The sequence below is a fragment of the Balaenoptera physalus genome (genome assembly GCF_965194825.1).
Source record: "Balaenoptera physalus genome assembly, chromosome: 1".
NCBI lineage: Eukaryota > Metazoa > Chordata > Mammalia > Artiodactyla > Balaenopteridae > Balaenoptera > Balaenoptera physalus.
The window spans coordinates 191512000-191528417 of record NC_138882.1 but is presented as its reverse complement, the minus strand read 5'-3'; the positions used below and the strand labels follow the sequence as shown (position 1 = coordinate 191528417).

The 16418-nt window shown below is 42.3% G+C and overlaps 1 protein-coding gene across 16 annotated transcripts in view; it reads left to right on the top strand.

The window, feature by feature from the left end:
• CAMTA1 (calmodulin binding transcription activator 1) overlaps positions 1–16418 on the top strand; it is an 899438-nt gene that overhangs the window by 23302 nt on the left and 859718 nt on the right. For 4 of the 16 annotated variants that reach the window (XM_082467632.1, XM_082467633.1, XM_082467619.1 and 1 more), the window contains exon 1: positions 5448–5630. The exons of 10 other annotated variants lie outside the window; for them this stretch is intronic. In XM_082467632.1, coding sequence (XP_082323758.1) covers positions 5487–5630 — 144 coding nt within the window. In that variant the 5' untranslated portion in view covers positions 5448–5486. Of the gene's footprint in view, positions 1–5447; positions 5631–12071; positions 15689–16418 lie in introns of those variants that run through there. 2 more of the 16 variants (XM_082467634.1, XM_082467631.1) reach the window with 2 other exon arrangements.

The following is a 16418-nucleotide window of genomic DNA, read 5'->3' as shown; positions in this document are numbered from 1 at the left end:
ATTTGGAAAAGTGCAGTCCCATTTTATTTCTCTTTTTCAGATTTAGCCAGGCCCTTCAAGACGTGTAATGAACGTATGCCTTTCTGAGCCTGTTGGGAGAGGGTGTCGGCAGGGGAGGAGGACGTGCCGGTTGGGGCTGGATCCCTCACTCTGCTCTCTGCAGTATGGCTTTGTACTTACAGGTGCCCGATGCGACGTGCCTTCAAGTAAATGTTTCGGGCTGAGTTCTGAACAGTTTTAAACACGTCACCACCTGGACACTAATTAAGTGGCATTAATCTCACCCGTGATCTCACTTCCTAATGTCACCCAGAATACCCACCCCCCCACCCCCCCCACCGCCCAAATCTAAAAACAGCACTCATAACAAAATCCCCAAAAAGGAAACCACGAAGGCCGGCTCTGACCCCGCCTCCTCTGCGGCTCAGCTGCTAGCTTTGGACACGTTGTTAGTTGCTCCTTTTTGCATAGACAGCCTTCAGTGGGGTTGGCAGGTGACACAGAGCGTTCAGTCATTTAACAGACCATGCCCGTCTCTCCTATCTTTCCTTAGCAGTTACCACAAGGTAAGATCATGTATTTAGTCACTTAAAAACACTTGCCAAGTGGATGATTTTTCCTCCTTTATTTCCACCTAACCATTAGAATGAATACTGGAATTTGTCTTCTCATGGTAATAGTGAATTACTGTGTCCCTACTTTTGTGTCCAACATCTATGAGAAAATGGGGCACTAACTCTCTGAAACGGCCATCCGACTCACCAGGACTCGGACCTTCTCTCTGTGGCCTGCACATCATTGCGGAGATGACTTATAACTTTCAGCTAAATCTAGTGTCTGTAACAAGTGATAAACCAGATATTTAAGTTTATTTAATCTTTTTTACAGCATACGTTTAACAGTATGTGTCTGTGTTGTATCAGAATGATACGCAGATACAGCCAGAGGCACTACTGCAACTAAAAAAAAAGAAAGAAAGAGAGAAAGGAAACAAAGCTTTTTTCTACTTTGAAAACCAGGTACTATCTTTTTTTCCTTCATCAGGGTTGATTTAGATTGCCAGAAAGCATTTCTGAGGGTATAGCAATACAATCGAGAGTTAGTCTTTTTAAAACTTAGATCTGGTTTTTAATTCTTAGCTGAAAAGTGATTCTTGAGGAGGTGTGTGCCCCACTGGTTTTCTGGGGCACATGGATATCAAACCATTTGGAAGCAATAAAAAGAAATTGGTACAAAGTGGGAAGTTATCAAAGAGAAAGAAAAGATGCGATAGTGAAGAAATTACCCATTTATTTTTTAAAAATAATCTCAAAATGATGACTGTGAGTGTAAATTCAGATATCCTAAGGAAAAAATGGAACGTTGGTATGGTTACCATGTTGAAATCGGCAAATATACTTATTGTATGAAGAACAGTCCCCAAAATGGGGATGCTTAGAAGGTAAAGAAGTTGATGGGATTGGTTATTTTAAAATGTTAAGTGTTTTTTCTCTTTTAAAAAGTAATTGAAATAGAGTAACCCTTAGTGAAGAGAATGTAAACTTTAATGGAAATTCAGCAGAATGAAACATTTAAAAAGTGAAATTTGAAGATAAGGATTTTTTATTGTGAATCCACAAGGGGGTAGTGATGTTCTATCAAAGATATTTGTGGAGGAAATGTGAGATGATCTCTTTTAACATTTTAGATTTACAGATAAAACCGGTATGTTTGCATTTTAACTTAATAAGATCTTTTTAAAATGTTTATTGGCAAAATTGTTTACTGCTTAAATTAAAAAAAAAAAATCCATTTTGGGTGAATGGCTATTTTAAGCCACGTGAATGGTAAAGAAGAGAAAATGTCCCTGTAGTTTTGTGCTCTGGAGAGGTGATCGAGGCTCTGAGGGTCACTTATTTTCTAAGACTGTAATAATCTTAAATTTCCTGGGAAACATTAGGAATCTAGGAATCAGTTACTTAAGTGTCCTGAATAATAGGATTTCAGTAAATTGTGTCTAAACTTCATAGAAGTTTGTATTACTAGTTGTATTTTAAGTTCTGTCGAGAGATGAAAAATGTGAACAGTCCACATACTAGCTGTTCTTAATAGTTCTAAGTAAATCAAATTTTTATAATCTCTTTTTTTATTAGTTTATATTACATCATTAGATAAAAGCATTTTTTCCCCCTCACATAAAAATTCCAGTAGCTTGCCTGAGGTCACTGAGTCCCACCCTGTTATATTCAGAATTGTTTAAAAATTAGGCATAGTTTGGCAATGCCAGATAGTTTTTAGTGAAGAGCTAAAACTATGTTGTGTGCTCTTTTTTGAATGTGATGGCACACAGCGGGAGGAAGATTTAAGATGCGAATGAGACTTTGTTCTTATTTAGAGACATAGCTAACCATACTTTAAAAAAAATAGTAATTTTAACAATAATATGAAATATTTCCATGGTTTAGAAGTTATGATTGTTCATGGCATATACACTGTGTATTTTTCATATTTGGCCTAGGGAAGAGGTTGTTAATGTGGTTCTTCCTCTTTCTCTCTCTTCTCTCCCCTTTTTTCCCCTTCCCTTGTTTTGAGCAAGGGCTTTTTCTATCTTATACCCTTTATTAAATGACTGGTGGTTTAACATCCCCAAAGATGCACTGTTTCTTCACAGACTACCCTGAGCTCTGCTGGGAGCTGAGCTATGACGTCAGTGTTTTCATTCATGAGTTTGGTTCTTCCAAATCTCTTCTCTTGTTCTGTGTTCCCAAGCTGACTTCTGGCACATGGACAAATCAGTTTACCATCAGCCCATAAATCAGCGATAAAAGGTAAAACAAAAGATAAGAAAGATACTGGAGTTGTTTCAACAGAGCTGGAGTTGCTCATGCTGATTTGCATCAGTGTAGCTTGGACAAGGTTTCTGGCGAAACAGATTGAATCCTAAAAACAGTCAGTTTAATTATCTCATGATTTTGTGGATTGAGCTGTGTTGTGAACATATTGACACTACATTTTTGTTCTCCCATGAAGTTCAGGGTGCTGTGCTGTAGCTCCTTTATTATAAAGTAGCATTTCTGTTGTAATTTGGCTAAATCAGAGGATTCTACTTTATTTCAGAGAGGTTAGGCCTGCAGATTAAATTATATTCTATGCAAATTACTTTTGAAATACATTTGGATTTTTTTTGAGGGGGGAGGGATTCTCTTGCTCTTGAAATATTTTAAATAACTATTGTTTGATACTTAGAGTTTCAATATGTTGTGATTATAATTATGTAACTGGCATGGCAGCTCTTGTGTCGGAGTTGGGTTTTATCTTCCTAGATCATATAACTCCTGTAGCTGTTGACTCTAGCTTCTCCTCCAGGGAGGTCACTGCTTGTAATTTAGTGCTGCGTGAGAGCAGTTCTTGAAGAAATCTTGTTTGGAGTTTGCCTCTGCAGGGCTGCGTTGGAGGCTGAGCCTCTGGCGTCTGGCATCTTTCGGGCCTCCTGTAGTTGATGAATGGTGAGCTTTAAAAAAAAGTTCATTTTCTCTGGTTTCTTGGGGGTTTGTTGACTTTCCAGTTATTTAATTGCCAAGAAACATCTACAAGTAAAATGTGTTATATTTAAAAATCATTTTGGCTCAGTTACAGTTTATGGTTAGAGATGATTCGAATTGCAACCATTTTGATTGATACCCAGTGTTACTCCTGAGATGACTTTTTAAACCTCCTGACAACTCAGAGATATTGTCTTCTCCCAGCCTTAAATGAAATGAGAGCTTGGTGTTCCTTTAGGTTGAGCCAGGTTTTCTGGTGGGGAACAGAGATTTGTGGTCTGTTATTTAGCTTTCTCCTTTAAGTAGATGCTCTGAGAAAAAAAATGAGAGCAAGTAGACATGCATAAGCATTTGAAGCTGACTTAAATGACATTTATTATTTTCTCTAAGAACTAAATCATTTTAAAACTATTTAAATACAATCTCCAGGAAGGAATCTAATTGTAAATACTATCGAAGAAAGGAATATTTAATGGTAGAGGGTTTCCGTAAACACTCAGTCATTTTCAAAACGGTGTTCTGCTGTGTACTGCTGTAGGATTTATGAAAAGTTATGGGTTTTGATATCAGATTTCAAAATGTTGGGCAGCCTAGCTGTAGTGCCAGCAATATCATTTTTGTCTTACCCTGAACCAAACAGTGCTAGATGAGTCCTCTGGCCACAAAGGCTTAGGTTTCCTGTATGGCTTTGAGAACAAGTCCACTGTGGTTCCCAGCTCGTACTCTTCTCTTTCAGTAGCCAGGAGCACTGGCGAACGGGAGCAAGGACCCCAGCTAGAGGTGTATTTTCTGCTGTGCTTGCTGCCACTTCTGCAGGCCGGATGCTAGAAGCCTCTCTCCCTGGCCTCTGCAGCCTTCTCTTCCTTACCAGATCCTACTTCGTCACTCTTGATTCTGGCTCAGCATCTCATCTTGCTTTTCCTAGGCTTCTGCTCTCGTATAATGAGTTAGTTGGTCATAATTTTACGGGGATTCACGTGTTGGGTAGAGAGTAGTCCTAGTGACAGCCTCTAAAGTTCCTTCCCAATCTGACTTATGATGCTAAGAAAATGAAGTTGCATGTGTGGGATTTCACTTCATGACTTGCTGTGCTGGTGTGCAGCTGTCTTATTCTGTGTAACTCTCTCTTTCCCTTTTGAGGTACTTCCTCCAGGTCAGGCCGTCTGTGTACGAGGAATTTGAACTATAGTCACCGAGGTGCCTCCTTTCTGGTATACAGAGAGGGCTTACTTTTTTAGGTCTAACACGTTGCGAGTTAAAAATTGCAAAAGAAATTGTTAAGGTTGTTAAAGATGCACAGCACAAAAATGTTCATTCTGCTTAGTTATTCCCTATGACACATTTCAGGTCTTTATTCTAATATGGATGAGAGTTTATAGTGTTGGAAAAACAGACTTAAATAATACACGATTACAAATGCAAAAGTGTCTGCTAACCTCAGACATTTTATGTTTAAGGTAGTATTATTTATATTCATTTAGCTTTATTTCCTGGAGTTGATTAATATAACTGTTATTAGGATGTATCGATTGCTAGACTCTTCCTACTAAGAAACTCTTGTGGATTGGGGAGTTCCGGTGAGTCCACTGTAATTGATCATATAGCATCTTCACTTGGGCATACTCCCTGGGCTGCTCCAGGCCTGGCGTTTGGAGATACCTTGAATATAATTTAGTTTTTGAAAGTTTCTTTCATATTTAAAGATACTGAGGGGCAAGTTAAAGTTCCCGGTGTTCTTGGCAACATTCTCTGCCTTATCCTTTCTGTCTCTGCCATTATGAAATGTGCTGGCTGAATCATTTGCTTTGACAAAGCTTCTGATGGAGGTCTCTTCCTCATTTAATTTTATCGGTAACAGGCTGTTGTGCTTACAAAGAGAGCTGTAACAAGCGGAAGGTGGCGAGTGGGTACTCAACATTTTTGAAGTACTTGTTTTTCTTCCTAGGGGTCCTCCAGAAATTGATCATGGATTACTTGACCAAGTTCAAGGCCCAGAGATTTATTCCAGGCACTCTGGGAGGCGAGGACCATCAGTCTTTCTCCACTGAATCTGATTATTCTACAGATGACCCATTGCTGCCCGTATGGGTGTCTTCTGATGCAAATCAGGTGATAGTGGCAGCCTTTCTAACTGGGCTGGATCTCCTTGACAGCCGGTGTGTGTCCTCTGCTGGTATTTTTAGGCTCCAGCCTCTGTGGCCGGGGCCGGAGGAACCGAGGACGGACTTAGCCGCCCTGGGGCTGCTCCAGGTGGTTGCGGTTGTTCTCTGCTGTCTCCCCTCCAGCGCCTTCGGCACCGCCTTGTCGCTTGATGACAGAGCCTAGACGGAAATCCCTGTTCAGTACAAAAGAATGAAAAAATCATGGCTTTCAGAGCGCTTTTAAAGATAAACAGTGGTGAGTGGGGATGGTGCACAACGGCATGAATGTACTTAATGCCACTGAATTGTACACTCAGAAAGGGTTAAAGTGGTACATTTTAGGTTATGTGTATTTTTCCACAATTAAAAAAAAACCCCAAGTGGATTTAAAACCCAATGAGAAAAGTAGCTATAAGGAGCTAAAAGTAAATGTGTGGCAATATTTTCATTACACTAAGTTGGCAGGTTGTGCCTTAAATAAAGCATCAGAATACCCCCCCTTCACCCCGCCTATCCCTGCATGCGCGCGCGCGCGCGCGCGCACACACACACACACACACACTAAACGAACATCAGATGGCTCTGAGGTTCGTTTATATAGAAAGTGGACACTAGGACACTTGATGTCAGGGAGGGGAAGCAGGCCCTCCTTTAGTTGGAGCCGTTTTTCTTGCAGGGGACACAAGCCACTTAGGTTAAGTGAAGGTGGTTTTTGTGTAAGAAGAGCAGAGGCCATCTCAGCCTCCCAGGACGGAGACTTCAGTGAACTGGACAGTCTGGGAGCTGCACCCGGAGAGCCTGGAGTGGCCTTTTCCTCTGGAGCCCCTGGGGCTGAGCGGGGGTCATGGCTCTGCCGGTTCCCCTCTCTGCCGCTCCCCGTTTCTCCTTGCAGACAAGGCTTCTCACTCGCACGCAGCCTCCTTGCCGCACTGTAGTTTGCACGCAGTGGGCAGGGGTCCTGGTCGTGGCTTCTGCGCATCCTGACTCTGGTTCCAGGGCTCACCGTCATCTGACTCCAGTCTCTATGGCGTGTGTTTAAAATACTCCAGACGGAGGGTTGGACTGACTCCTCTCAGCCACTTGCTTTGTTTCCAAGGCTGGGCGTTCACCCCGGTCCGGTGCACGCTGAGAGAGGGCTGGTTAGGGTTGCTGGCCTGCTGATCACCTAGAGGGGCTTAAGGTGAAGGATTGTGGGAGAAGGGGACTGTAGCAGGGGGTCCTGACGCCTTGACCTCTGTCTCCATCAAACAGTGTAAAAGAAAGAATATTGACTCCAAAATGGATTTCTCATGTCCCCTCGCTATAGCGAGTAAACTTTTTGCAGAGAAAATGTTCCCTGTGGCTACAGCTATGAGGCGGGGCATCCTCAGCCAGCCAGCCCACTTGTGTGTGCAGCAAGTCAGCAGTGGGTGTAGCAGCTGTCCCAGGGCTCGTGCTTGGAGTGGTGGTGAAGCAGCCGGGACACGTGGGGACCTGGTGGTCTGGCAGCCATTGCCCTGGTGGTTCTCAGGGAGGACCAGGCAGTTTGAGGGAGGCCAGTGTCTTCTGAGGTGTCCCACGGTTGAGATGCTTGGGACCACTAAACCTGGTTTCGTGCCTTTCCCCTTCTTGTGGACCACTAAACCTGGACGGTTGGAGACGTTGCCTCTGAAGAGGGGGTCTGGAGGGAGGAAACGGAACAGCCTCTGTCTTAAGCACATGCGGCTACCTGTATGCATACTTGTTTGGCTTTTCCTTCGTATCCTTCCTGCATCTAATCTCAGGTTTTTCTTGATTTCTCATGGTAGGAGGAGGAAGTAAAATTATAGTAAACAGGTAGAAGGCTGAAGGCAGTGGTTTGGAGGTCTATGTAAAAGGGCTAGTAGCCAGCGCACCATTGAAGTCTGTGAATATACAGCTGCTTAGTAATTGATGTTTCATAGTGATGACCTTGAGTGTATTCACAAGCAATACTAAGTATGCTCTGCTTAACAAAAGAGGAAAGTATATAATGTTTTAAAGATACATAAAGGGATTTGATTCCTTTTTGATAACAGCTGTATTGAGGTATAATTCATATAACATAAAATTCACCCTTTTAAAATATACAATTAAGTGGTTTTTAGTATATTTACACAGTTGTGTAACTATCACCACTATCTAATTCTAGAACATCTTCATCACGCCAAAAAGAAACCTCTACCCGTGAGTAGGCACTCTCCTTTCCTCCCTCTCCTCTGCTCTAGGCAATTAGAAATCCACTCTCTGTCTTTATGGATTTGCCAATTCTGGACATTTCATATAGATGGAATCCTACAATATGTGGCCTTTTGTGACTGGCTTCTTTCCCTTAGCATAATGTTTTTCATCCACGTTATGCTGTATATCAGAACTTCATTTCTTTATGGTGGAATAATACTCTATTATATAGATATACCGCATTTTATTTATCTGTTCACCAGTTGGTGGACATTTGAGTTATTTCCACTTTTTGGCTACTATGAATAATGCTGCTATGAACATTTGTGTACATGTTTTTGCATGGACATGTGTTTTCAGTTCTCTCCGGTGTACACCTAGGAGTGGAATTGCTAGGTCATATGGTAACTCTGTGATTAACTTTTGAGGAACTGCCCGACTGCTTTCTAAAGTGGCTGCATCATATTACATTCCCGCCAGTGATGTTTGAAGGTTCCAATTTCTCTACATCCTTGCTGGCACTTGTTGTTATCTGTCTTTTTGATTACAGCCATTCTAGTGGCTGTGAAGTGGTATCTTATTGTGGTTTTGATTTGCATTTTCTAAAGGCTAATGATGTTGAGCATCTCTTCTTGTGCTTATTGGCCATTTGTGTGTCTCCTTTGAAGGAATGTGTATTCAAGGCCTTGGCCCATTTTTGAATGGAGTTGTTTGGTTTTTGCTTTTGAGTTGTAGGCATTTTTGATATATTCTGGATATCAATCCCTTATCAGATGTATGATTTGCACATATTTTCTCCCATTCTGTGGATTGTCTTTTCACTTTCTTGCTGGTTTCCTTTGAAGCACAAAAGTTTTAAATTTTGATTGAGTTCAGTTTATCTGTTTTTTCTTCTGTTGCTTATGCTTTTGCTGTCATAATTAAGAAATCATTGCCTAATCCAAGGTCATGAAGATTTACACCTATGTTTTCTTGTCAGAGTTTAATAGTTTTAGCTTTTACATTTAGGCCTCTGATTCATTTTGGGTTTTTGTATGTTGTGAGGTAGGTAGGCTTCCAGCTTCATCTTTTTTTGCATGTGGATATCCAGTTGTCCCAGTACCATTCGTTGAAAAGACCATTCTTTTCCCATTGAAGTATCTTGGCACCCTAGCCAAAAATCAGTTGCCCATAAGTGTGTGGGCTTGGTTTTGGAGTCTCATTTCTAATCCATTGATCTGTATGTCTGTCCTTATGCCAGTACCACACTGTCTTGATTACTGTAGCTTTGTGGTTAATTTTTTTTTAAAATTAATTAATTAATTTATTTTTGGCTGTGTTGGGTCTTCGTTTCTGTGCAAGGGCTTTCTCCAGTTGCGGTGAGCGGGGGCCACTCCTCATCGCGGTGCGCGGGCCTCTCACTGTTGCGGCCTCTCCCGTTGCGGAGCACAGGCTCCGGACGCGCAGGCTCAGTAGCTGTGGCTCACGGGCCTAGCCGCTCCACGGCATGTGGGATCCTCCCAGACCAGGGCTCGAACCCGTGTCCCCTGCATTGGCAGGCAGATTCCCAACCACTGTGCCACCAGGGAAGCCCCCTGTAGTTAATTTTTGAAATTGGGAAGTGTCTGTCCCCCAACAGTTCTTCTTTTTCAAGATTGTTCTGAATATTCTGGGTTCCTTGATTTTCCATATAATATCCAGATCAGCTTGTCAATTTCTACAAAAAAGGCTGTTTTGATATTGATAGGGATTATATATTAAATGGGTGGATCAATCTGGGGAGTTTAAATCCTTTTTATGGATCTGCTGTTTGGGAACTAGTCCTGCCTAACTCAAGCACCCAAGCATCTTGCCTTAAAAAAATTGTTGTTTAAATTTATTAATATAGTAGGCTGTGTTGTGGAAAAACCTAATTCCCTGTGAGGCTGGAATTGGACTTTTCAGGTTCCAGGAGAGCAAATAGTTACTCATATAGACTGTATAGGTTGGCTTCTTGTGTGTGTGTTCTTTTGATGTGAAAGTTTGCTGGTGCCTTGCGGGTTTAGAAAAAATGTGGTCTTCTGGTTAACACTCATTCTGATTAATAGAGAATTAACAGATTCCATTCATGAATATTTGATTATAAAAGAGTTAGAATATATTACAATAATGTGACATTAAATTTTATGTAATTGTCATTATTATTATTATTGGAGGTGTCAGAAATTATTTTAGGATCTTGTAGTCCTGTGGAGGCCATGTGACTATCAGTTACTGTTATACTCTTAAGGCAGTTCATTTACTCAACACATAATAATAAAGTGCCAGGCCCAGAGAAGGACAGTCATGGTCCCTGTCCTCACGCAGCTGACAGGGAAACCAGCGTTAATCAAGGTGCCATGTGTGATTACAACTGATACACCGCCCTTGCCTTCCTAGTGCTGTATCACGTCCATGCTATGCAGGCGAGTGTAGTGCATCAGAAAGGGATTTGCTCATCTGAAAGCTTGGAGGAGCGTTCTTGAGCTGAACTCTGAAGGAAAATGGGAATTAATTGAGGGAAGAGTGAAGGAAGGAAGTTTTAGGTAATCGGATGGCTGGTTAGGGAGATACATGGGGATACTGTGGTTATATCTGGCTGTTTGTAGCTTTTGAGGAGTCCCTGAAGCCTTGACTCTGGTCTTTACCCCTTAAGTGCCTTGTGACTTTGAGCAAGTAACAACCTTTCTGAGCTTGTCTACTTACCGTTTTTTAATCTTATGAGGCAGTGTGTAGCCATTTTTATTTAGAGATACTCATTGAAAACATATAGAAATCTAGGCTTTTGATTGATTGTATTTATATAATTCAAAAATAATTATTTTTTCATGACCCTCTTTGGTTGTTTACTTAGAAGTGCAATGCTGATAAATTGAATATTTTTCTGAACATTTGTCCTAGTCTCGGAAATTAGGATTCGCTTCTGTTCATAATACTCCAGAAGCTTCCAGCCTGCAGGGGAGCAGATATGGATGTAACTGAGTCAAGGCAGGTCATAATGAATGGTGTAATCATGCGCTGGAAGGAACTGGGAAGACTTCTGGAAGGAGGTAGAATTTGACCTGGCATTATTGACAGGCAAACATGATGGTTTGATGAGAAATTCCAAGTGGAGGAAATGGAGCAAAGGCACAGAGCCAGGAGTACCGGGGAGGCTGGGGTTCCTGGTGCATGTGGGTAGATGATCCTGGCAAAGTAGGTAAGGGTCGGGTTGTAGGGGCTTGGAAAGTCAGACTGAGGAGCCTGGCGTTTATTCTCTCTGCTTTGGGAGAGGTTTTTAGGGTTTTTGTTTGTTTGTTTGTTTGTTTTTTTAGCGGAGGAGTGGGATTGATTGGTTAGTCAGTTCTCCTTGAAGGTGCTAATAAGGACCACCTGTTTCCTGCTCCAGCGTCCTCTCCACTCCAGCTGTGGTAAATGTTTTTAGATTCTGGTTGTCTCAGGGCACCATGCTTTCTCTTGGTTTTAGGCCTTGCGCATTGTCATCGCCTTGGCTTAGAAGGTGCACTTTCCTCTAAAACAAATACACACATACTTACACATATGCTCTGTTTTGCTGCCTCTCCTCGTCCTCTGGGTTTCTGCTTAAATAACACTTTTCGGACTAAGCCTTCTTGACCTTGCCTCTTTTCAGATTGGGTTGTGTGCCCTTCCCTGGTGCACCCATAGTACTTTATGGTTTTCCTCGTCCTAGCTCTTTCACTTGTGTTGAACCTGCTTGTTTACTTCTCTTTCTCCTTCAGTTAGATTTACACCTTTAGTGGTCAGAGGCTTGAATACCTGGCACCTGGGGTGGGCTTAGTAAACGTTTGTTGGTTGAATGAATGAATGAATGAGCAAAGAGGAAGGACTGGAGTTGGGAGACAGTAGCTCCTGGCAGGAACGTCTGTAGCAGTGGGTTGCAAAAAGGAGCTGGTGCGACTGAGCTGTATGTGTATGTGTGAGAGAGGTACAGTTTTGTGCCTGACTGACCGTGGGCCTTGAGGGATGAGAAGAGTTGGGGGTGACTTTAGCTTGCGAACCTCAACAGCTGGTGTTAGTGAGGCCGTTAACTGAGGGAGGGAGGAATAAGGAGGGATATGTTTTGGGGAGACTGGATGCAAATGTTATCGGTTCTGTTCTGGGTGTAATTGGGGTAGCGTTAGCATGTATGCCTACAATATGACATTGGGAATGTGGATCAGAGATGAGGGAGTCATTCATATCACCCTGTTTTTTCTCTTCATTGAACTTTCAGAGGGCAAGGGAGCCCTGGAGATGGAGTCCATAGAGGTCAGCCTCCCTGGCACAGGGCAGGGTGGAGAAGGGTGGTGAGTAGACCTGGAGGGGCAAATAGAGCCTCCGGCAGAGTATGTAAGTTTCATGAACGTAGAACCTTGATTGTCTTGCTTGTTGCTATTATACAGCTCTGTGCCCAGAACAGTGCCTGTTGGTTGAAAGAATGAATCAGTTCAGATGAATTAGGAGTAGAATTCATAGTAGTGTGTGAAATTGTCATGGGAGAAGAGAAGGGACTTGTGGGCAGAAATGTGGTGAATGCTTCCATTTAAGTGTCACCAGAGAGGAGAGGACCAGAGGAGACTGAGGAAGAATGGTCAGAGAGGTGATAGAACAAGAAGAACATAAAGTCAGGGACGCTTAAGTGCAAAGGGTTGTAAGGAGGTTATCAGTTGTAATGCCGAGAGGTTGAGTAGAATGAAGACTAAGAAAAAGGTACTGATTTTGTCAATTTGATAGTGAGTTGAGAGGATGAGAAAGAGGTAGTGAGAGAGTAGACAATTCTTTCAAGGGTTTTGGTGGTAAATGCAGAGTGCTGGTAAAATGATAGTGAAATGATTGATCAAGTCCAAGGTGAGAAGAGAACTCACTGGGCCCTGATCAGTGTATTAGTTATCTTTGCTGCTGTAACAAATTACCACAAACTAGGACTGTGGATCAAGAGAGCCCTTCTCACAGAGGAGTGTGTGAGCTTTTGCACGTGGACAGATGTCTTTGGCCTCCGAGAGTGTCTTGGCGTTCTTCCTAGTTCTGGCTGCATTTGGATTAGGTGAGGCCCCACGTGGCCAGGCTCCACTCAAGGGGACGCCTCCTTGCTCTGCTGTGAGACACAGTGTCCTCCTCCCTTTCGTTTTTTTTTTTTTTTTTTTTTTAATTTTTATTTATTTATTTATTTTTGGCTACGTTGGGTCCTCGTTGCTGCGCGTGGGCTTTCTCTAGTTGCGGCAAGCGGGGGCTACTTTTCGTTGCGGTGCGCAGGCTTCTCATTGCGGTGGCTTCTCTTGTTGCGGAGCATGGGCTCTAGGCGTGCAGGCTTCAGTAGTTCTGGCTCGCGGGCTCAGTAGTTGTGGCTCACAGGCTATAGAGCGCAGGCTCAGTAGTTGTGGCGCACGGGCTTCAGTAGTTGGGGCTCGCGGGCTCCAGAGCACAGGGTCAGTAGTTGTGGCGCATGGGCTTAGCTGCTCCACGGCATGTGGAATCTTCCTGGACCAGAGCTCAAACCCGTGTCCCCTGCATTGACAGGCGGATTCTTAACCACAGCGCCACCAGGGAAGTCCCCACCCCTTTGGTTTTGATGAGGTTTTAGTTTTGGGGCCGTAGCAAGTAGTGATAGGTGATGGGTGGTCTGTGGTTCATGGACTAAAAAATGTTTGAGAAGCACGGAAAATCCTTCTACCAGATCAACATCCAGACTTGTGTGTGTGTGTAGCTGTTGTGTTGCTGGCCTTTCCTTTAGGATGTTGAACTCCCAGCTTGGATTACTAGGTATTCTTCCGTGTTCCTCGTGTGCTTTGGCTTTTCTGTCAGAGCAACTTGTGATCTTTTTCTGCCCCAACTTTTGCATTGCTTCTTTGTGGAGAAGCGTTATTGCATTATTAGGGAGAGAGCCTGTGTTCTGTGGGAACAGCCCCGGAGTCGTGTAGGGAGACCTGCTCCTGGTTCTTGCTCTGTCCCCTCCCAGCCTGTGGCCCTTGGCAAGTGTCTCTGCCTGTGCCTTGGTGCCTTTTCTAGAACAGACATCACGTCTGCTCTGCTGCCTTCTGGGGCCAGAATAAGATTTTAAATGTGAAAATGCTTGTTATATGTACATAATATCAAATGGAATGCCTAGCTTGTTGGGTTGATATTTTATATCTCTCTTTGAGTAGTTAAAGTTATCAGTATTAGTAATGATAAGTGCTGAGACAGTGTAATTTTAAATTTCATATAGTGTTTTTTTTTCTGAATATGTTCTACTAGAATCTATTTATACAAGTGAGGACATTTAATAAGTGCTCTTTGATTATTTTCAGAGAATTGAGTATACTGGCTTCCTAGCCAAATTAAGTTTATAAAAATTCTAATGATATTGCAATTCATACCTAGAAAGAATTTTTTTTTTTTTCATTCTGAAATCAGTTTAAATATGCTTTACATGAATCTCTGGTAATAGTGAATCAATTAATGTGATTTCTCAGGTCATAAATCAGGCTTGATATATTGTAGTATTAGTTCCTGTATTAGCGTCTTAGCCCTTCAACTGTTTTGTGGTTTGTTTTAGCAACTTGTTTGCTTTTGAACTCAATTCTAGGTGTTGAACTCAATTTGAGAGCCTAAAATGGTTTGTGCCCCAATTACCTTAGAGGTTACTGCTTCACTTTCTTACTGCGCTGGCCCCAGTAGTAGGAAGTCAGCCACCTAGCAGACGTTTTCCTTTTAACTTGAGTACACACTTTAATTTTGTCTCTATCCCATAGGAGTATTGGGAGGGTTATTATAGTAGCACTTATGATATATTTTGAACTTCTTGAAAAGAGGTAATACATGAGCACAAAATGTTTTTGTACTATACCATGTAATTTTTTCCCCCACTAACCTTTTGTGGTTTGTGTTTAGGGTGCATGTTGGCTTTCTAGTCTCAGAGGTCATTAGCCCGGTTTTATGGAGGCCTCCAGAGCCTGGTCTCTGACAAACCCTGTGTTCCTCTTTGTTGAGCAGGCCTGTGCTCTCAATGGTAGCATTGGCTCTGTTGTTGTCCGTGAACATGGTAGAGTATCTTCACCCCCTTAGTTCTTCTTACTGGGTCGAAAGTAGCTTTTGTCTTACTGCTTGATTGTTCAGGTTCCAGAAGACAGGTGGCAACTTAGGGTGGCCTTAGGGGAGGGAGACAGAGGTTCTTAAAAAGACTGATGGTCTTCAGTAAATCCTACCACCACCAGGGCAAGAGATGGGACCATTCTTTTCCCTTTCCATGAACTTCTGGGAATGCCATTCGTCCATGAATTCAACGAATATTTGCGCTTCTATTATGTGCCAGACATTAAGTACCAAAAAAGCCAGACATCCCTTCAAGGATGCCCTGGATGTCGTCTTATTTTGAATATGTTAGAAAAATATTTATTGGAGTAGAAAAACTGCTAGATTGGGTTTAGATGCTGAATGGCCTTAGGGATTAAAGGTGGAGGTTGTAGGTTTAGAAGGTATTTCTGAAAGGAGTGACTCTTCTATAATTAAAAAAAAACCAAACAGTTACAAATGGCATTGTGGCAGAGGCTGCTAGCTGATTGCGAAACCTATCTCCTCTTCCTGGGCAGGTAGCCAGACTGCATTTCCCAACCTCCCTTGCAATTAGGTGTGGCTTTGTGGCCATATCCTAGCCAATGGTGTGAGAGCTGAGAAGTGTGCCACTTCCAGGCCTGGCCCGTAGCACCGTCCGGCTCGGTTATCCGTGTCCTTTCCCTCTGCTGGCTGATGCAGAAGAGCCCAGTGACGTAGGAAGGCTCCTGCCATGAGATGGAAGGAGATGTGGGGCCCGAGCCGCTGCTTGGAGGAGAGCTGCCTCCTGATCTACTGTTTTGGACTTTACACGAGCAAGAAGTAAATATTTATGGTATTTGAGCCATGACACAGTTTGTTCTAAGAGTTAGCCTGCCTAACTAGGCACGATGCCTAGAATGCTAGGCAGAACTGGTGAGTTTAGTAAAGGTGCTGAGAATTTCGGACTCTGCCTTAATTTTGATTATTTGTATGTCATGTTATATGTAATGATCAGTGAATTTCAAGGCTCAATTTAAAACTATGTGACAAAAATCTTTTTAATGTATCACTTCTAATTGATATAACTGGTTTATTGCATTCAATGGGGCATCTCTCTGCCTTTGTTTTAATAAGCTATGTGGGTCCTCAGGTAGCTTTAAAGGGACTCTATGGAGACTTAAACATTGTCAGTCCTTATTTCAAAGAACTGTAAATATAGTTTTCATCATGCAGCTTCTCTGTCCAAAAGCCAGTAATCACTTCTCATTATATAGCATTTTGTTTCATTTATTCCATCATCCAAAACTATATATATACATTTTTTTTTTTTTTTTTAGTATATAAAACGAATGTGGCTATGTGTAACCCTCTGACCTAGGTTCTCTGAAGGGAAGCAAAAATGGATAAAACATATTCCATGCCTCCAAGGAGTTTGTGCTGGTACACAGATAGTTACTAGGTTTCCATACTGCTCTCATCTCCTCACTTCAGGCTTTAATAAATCATGTATTATTTCTTCATTACATTTTTTTTTCTTTTTTTTTTAGTATTGTCTCCAATTAGATACACC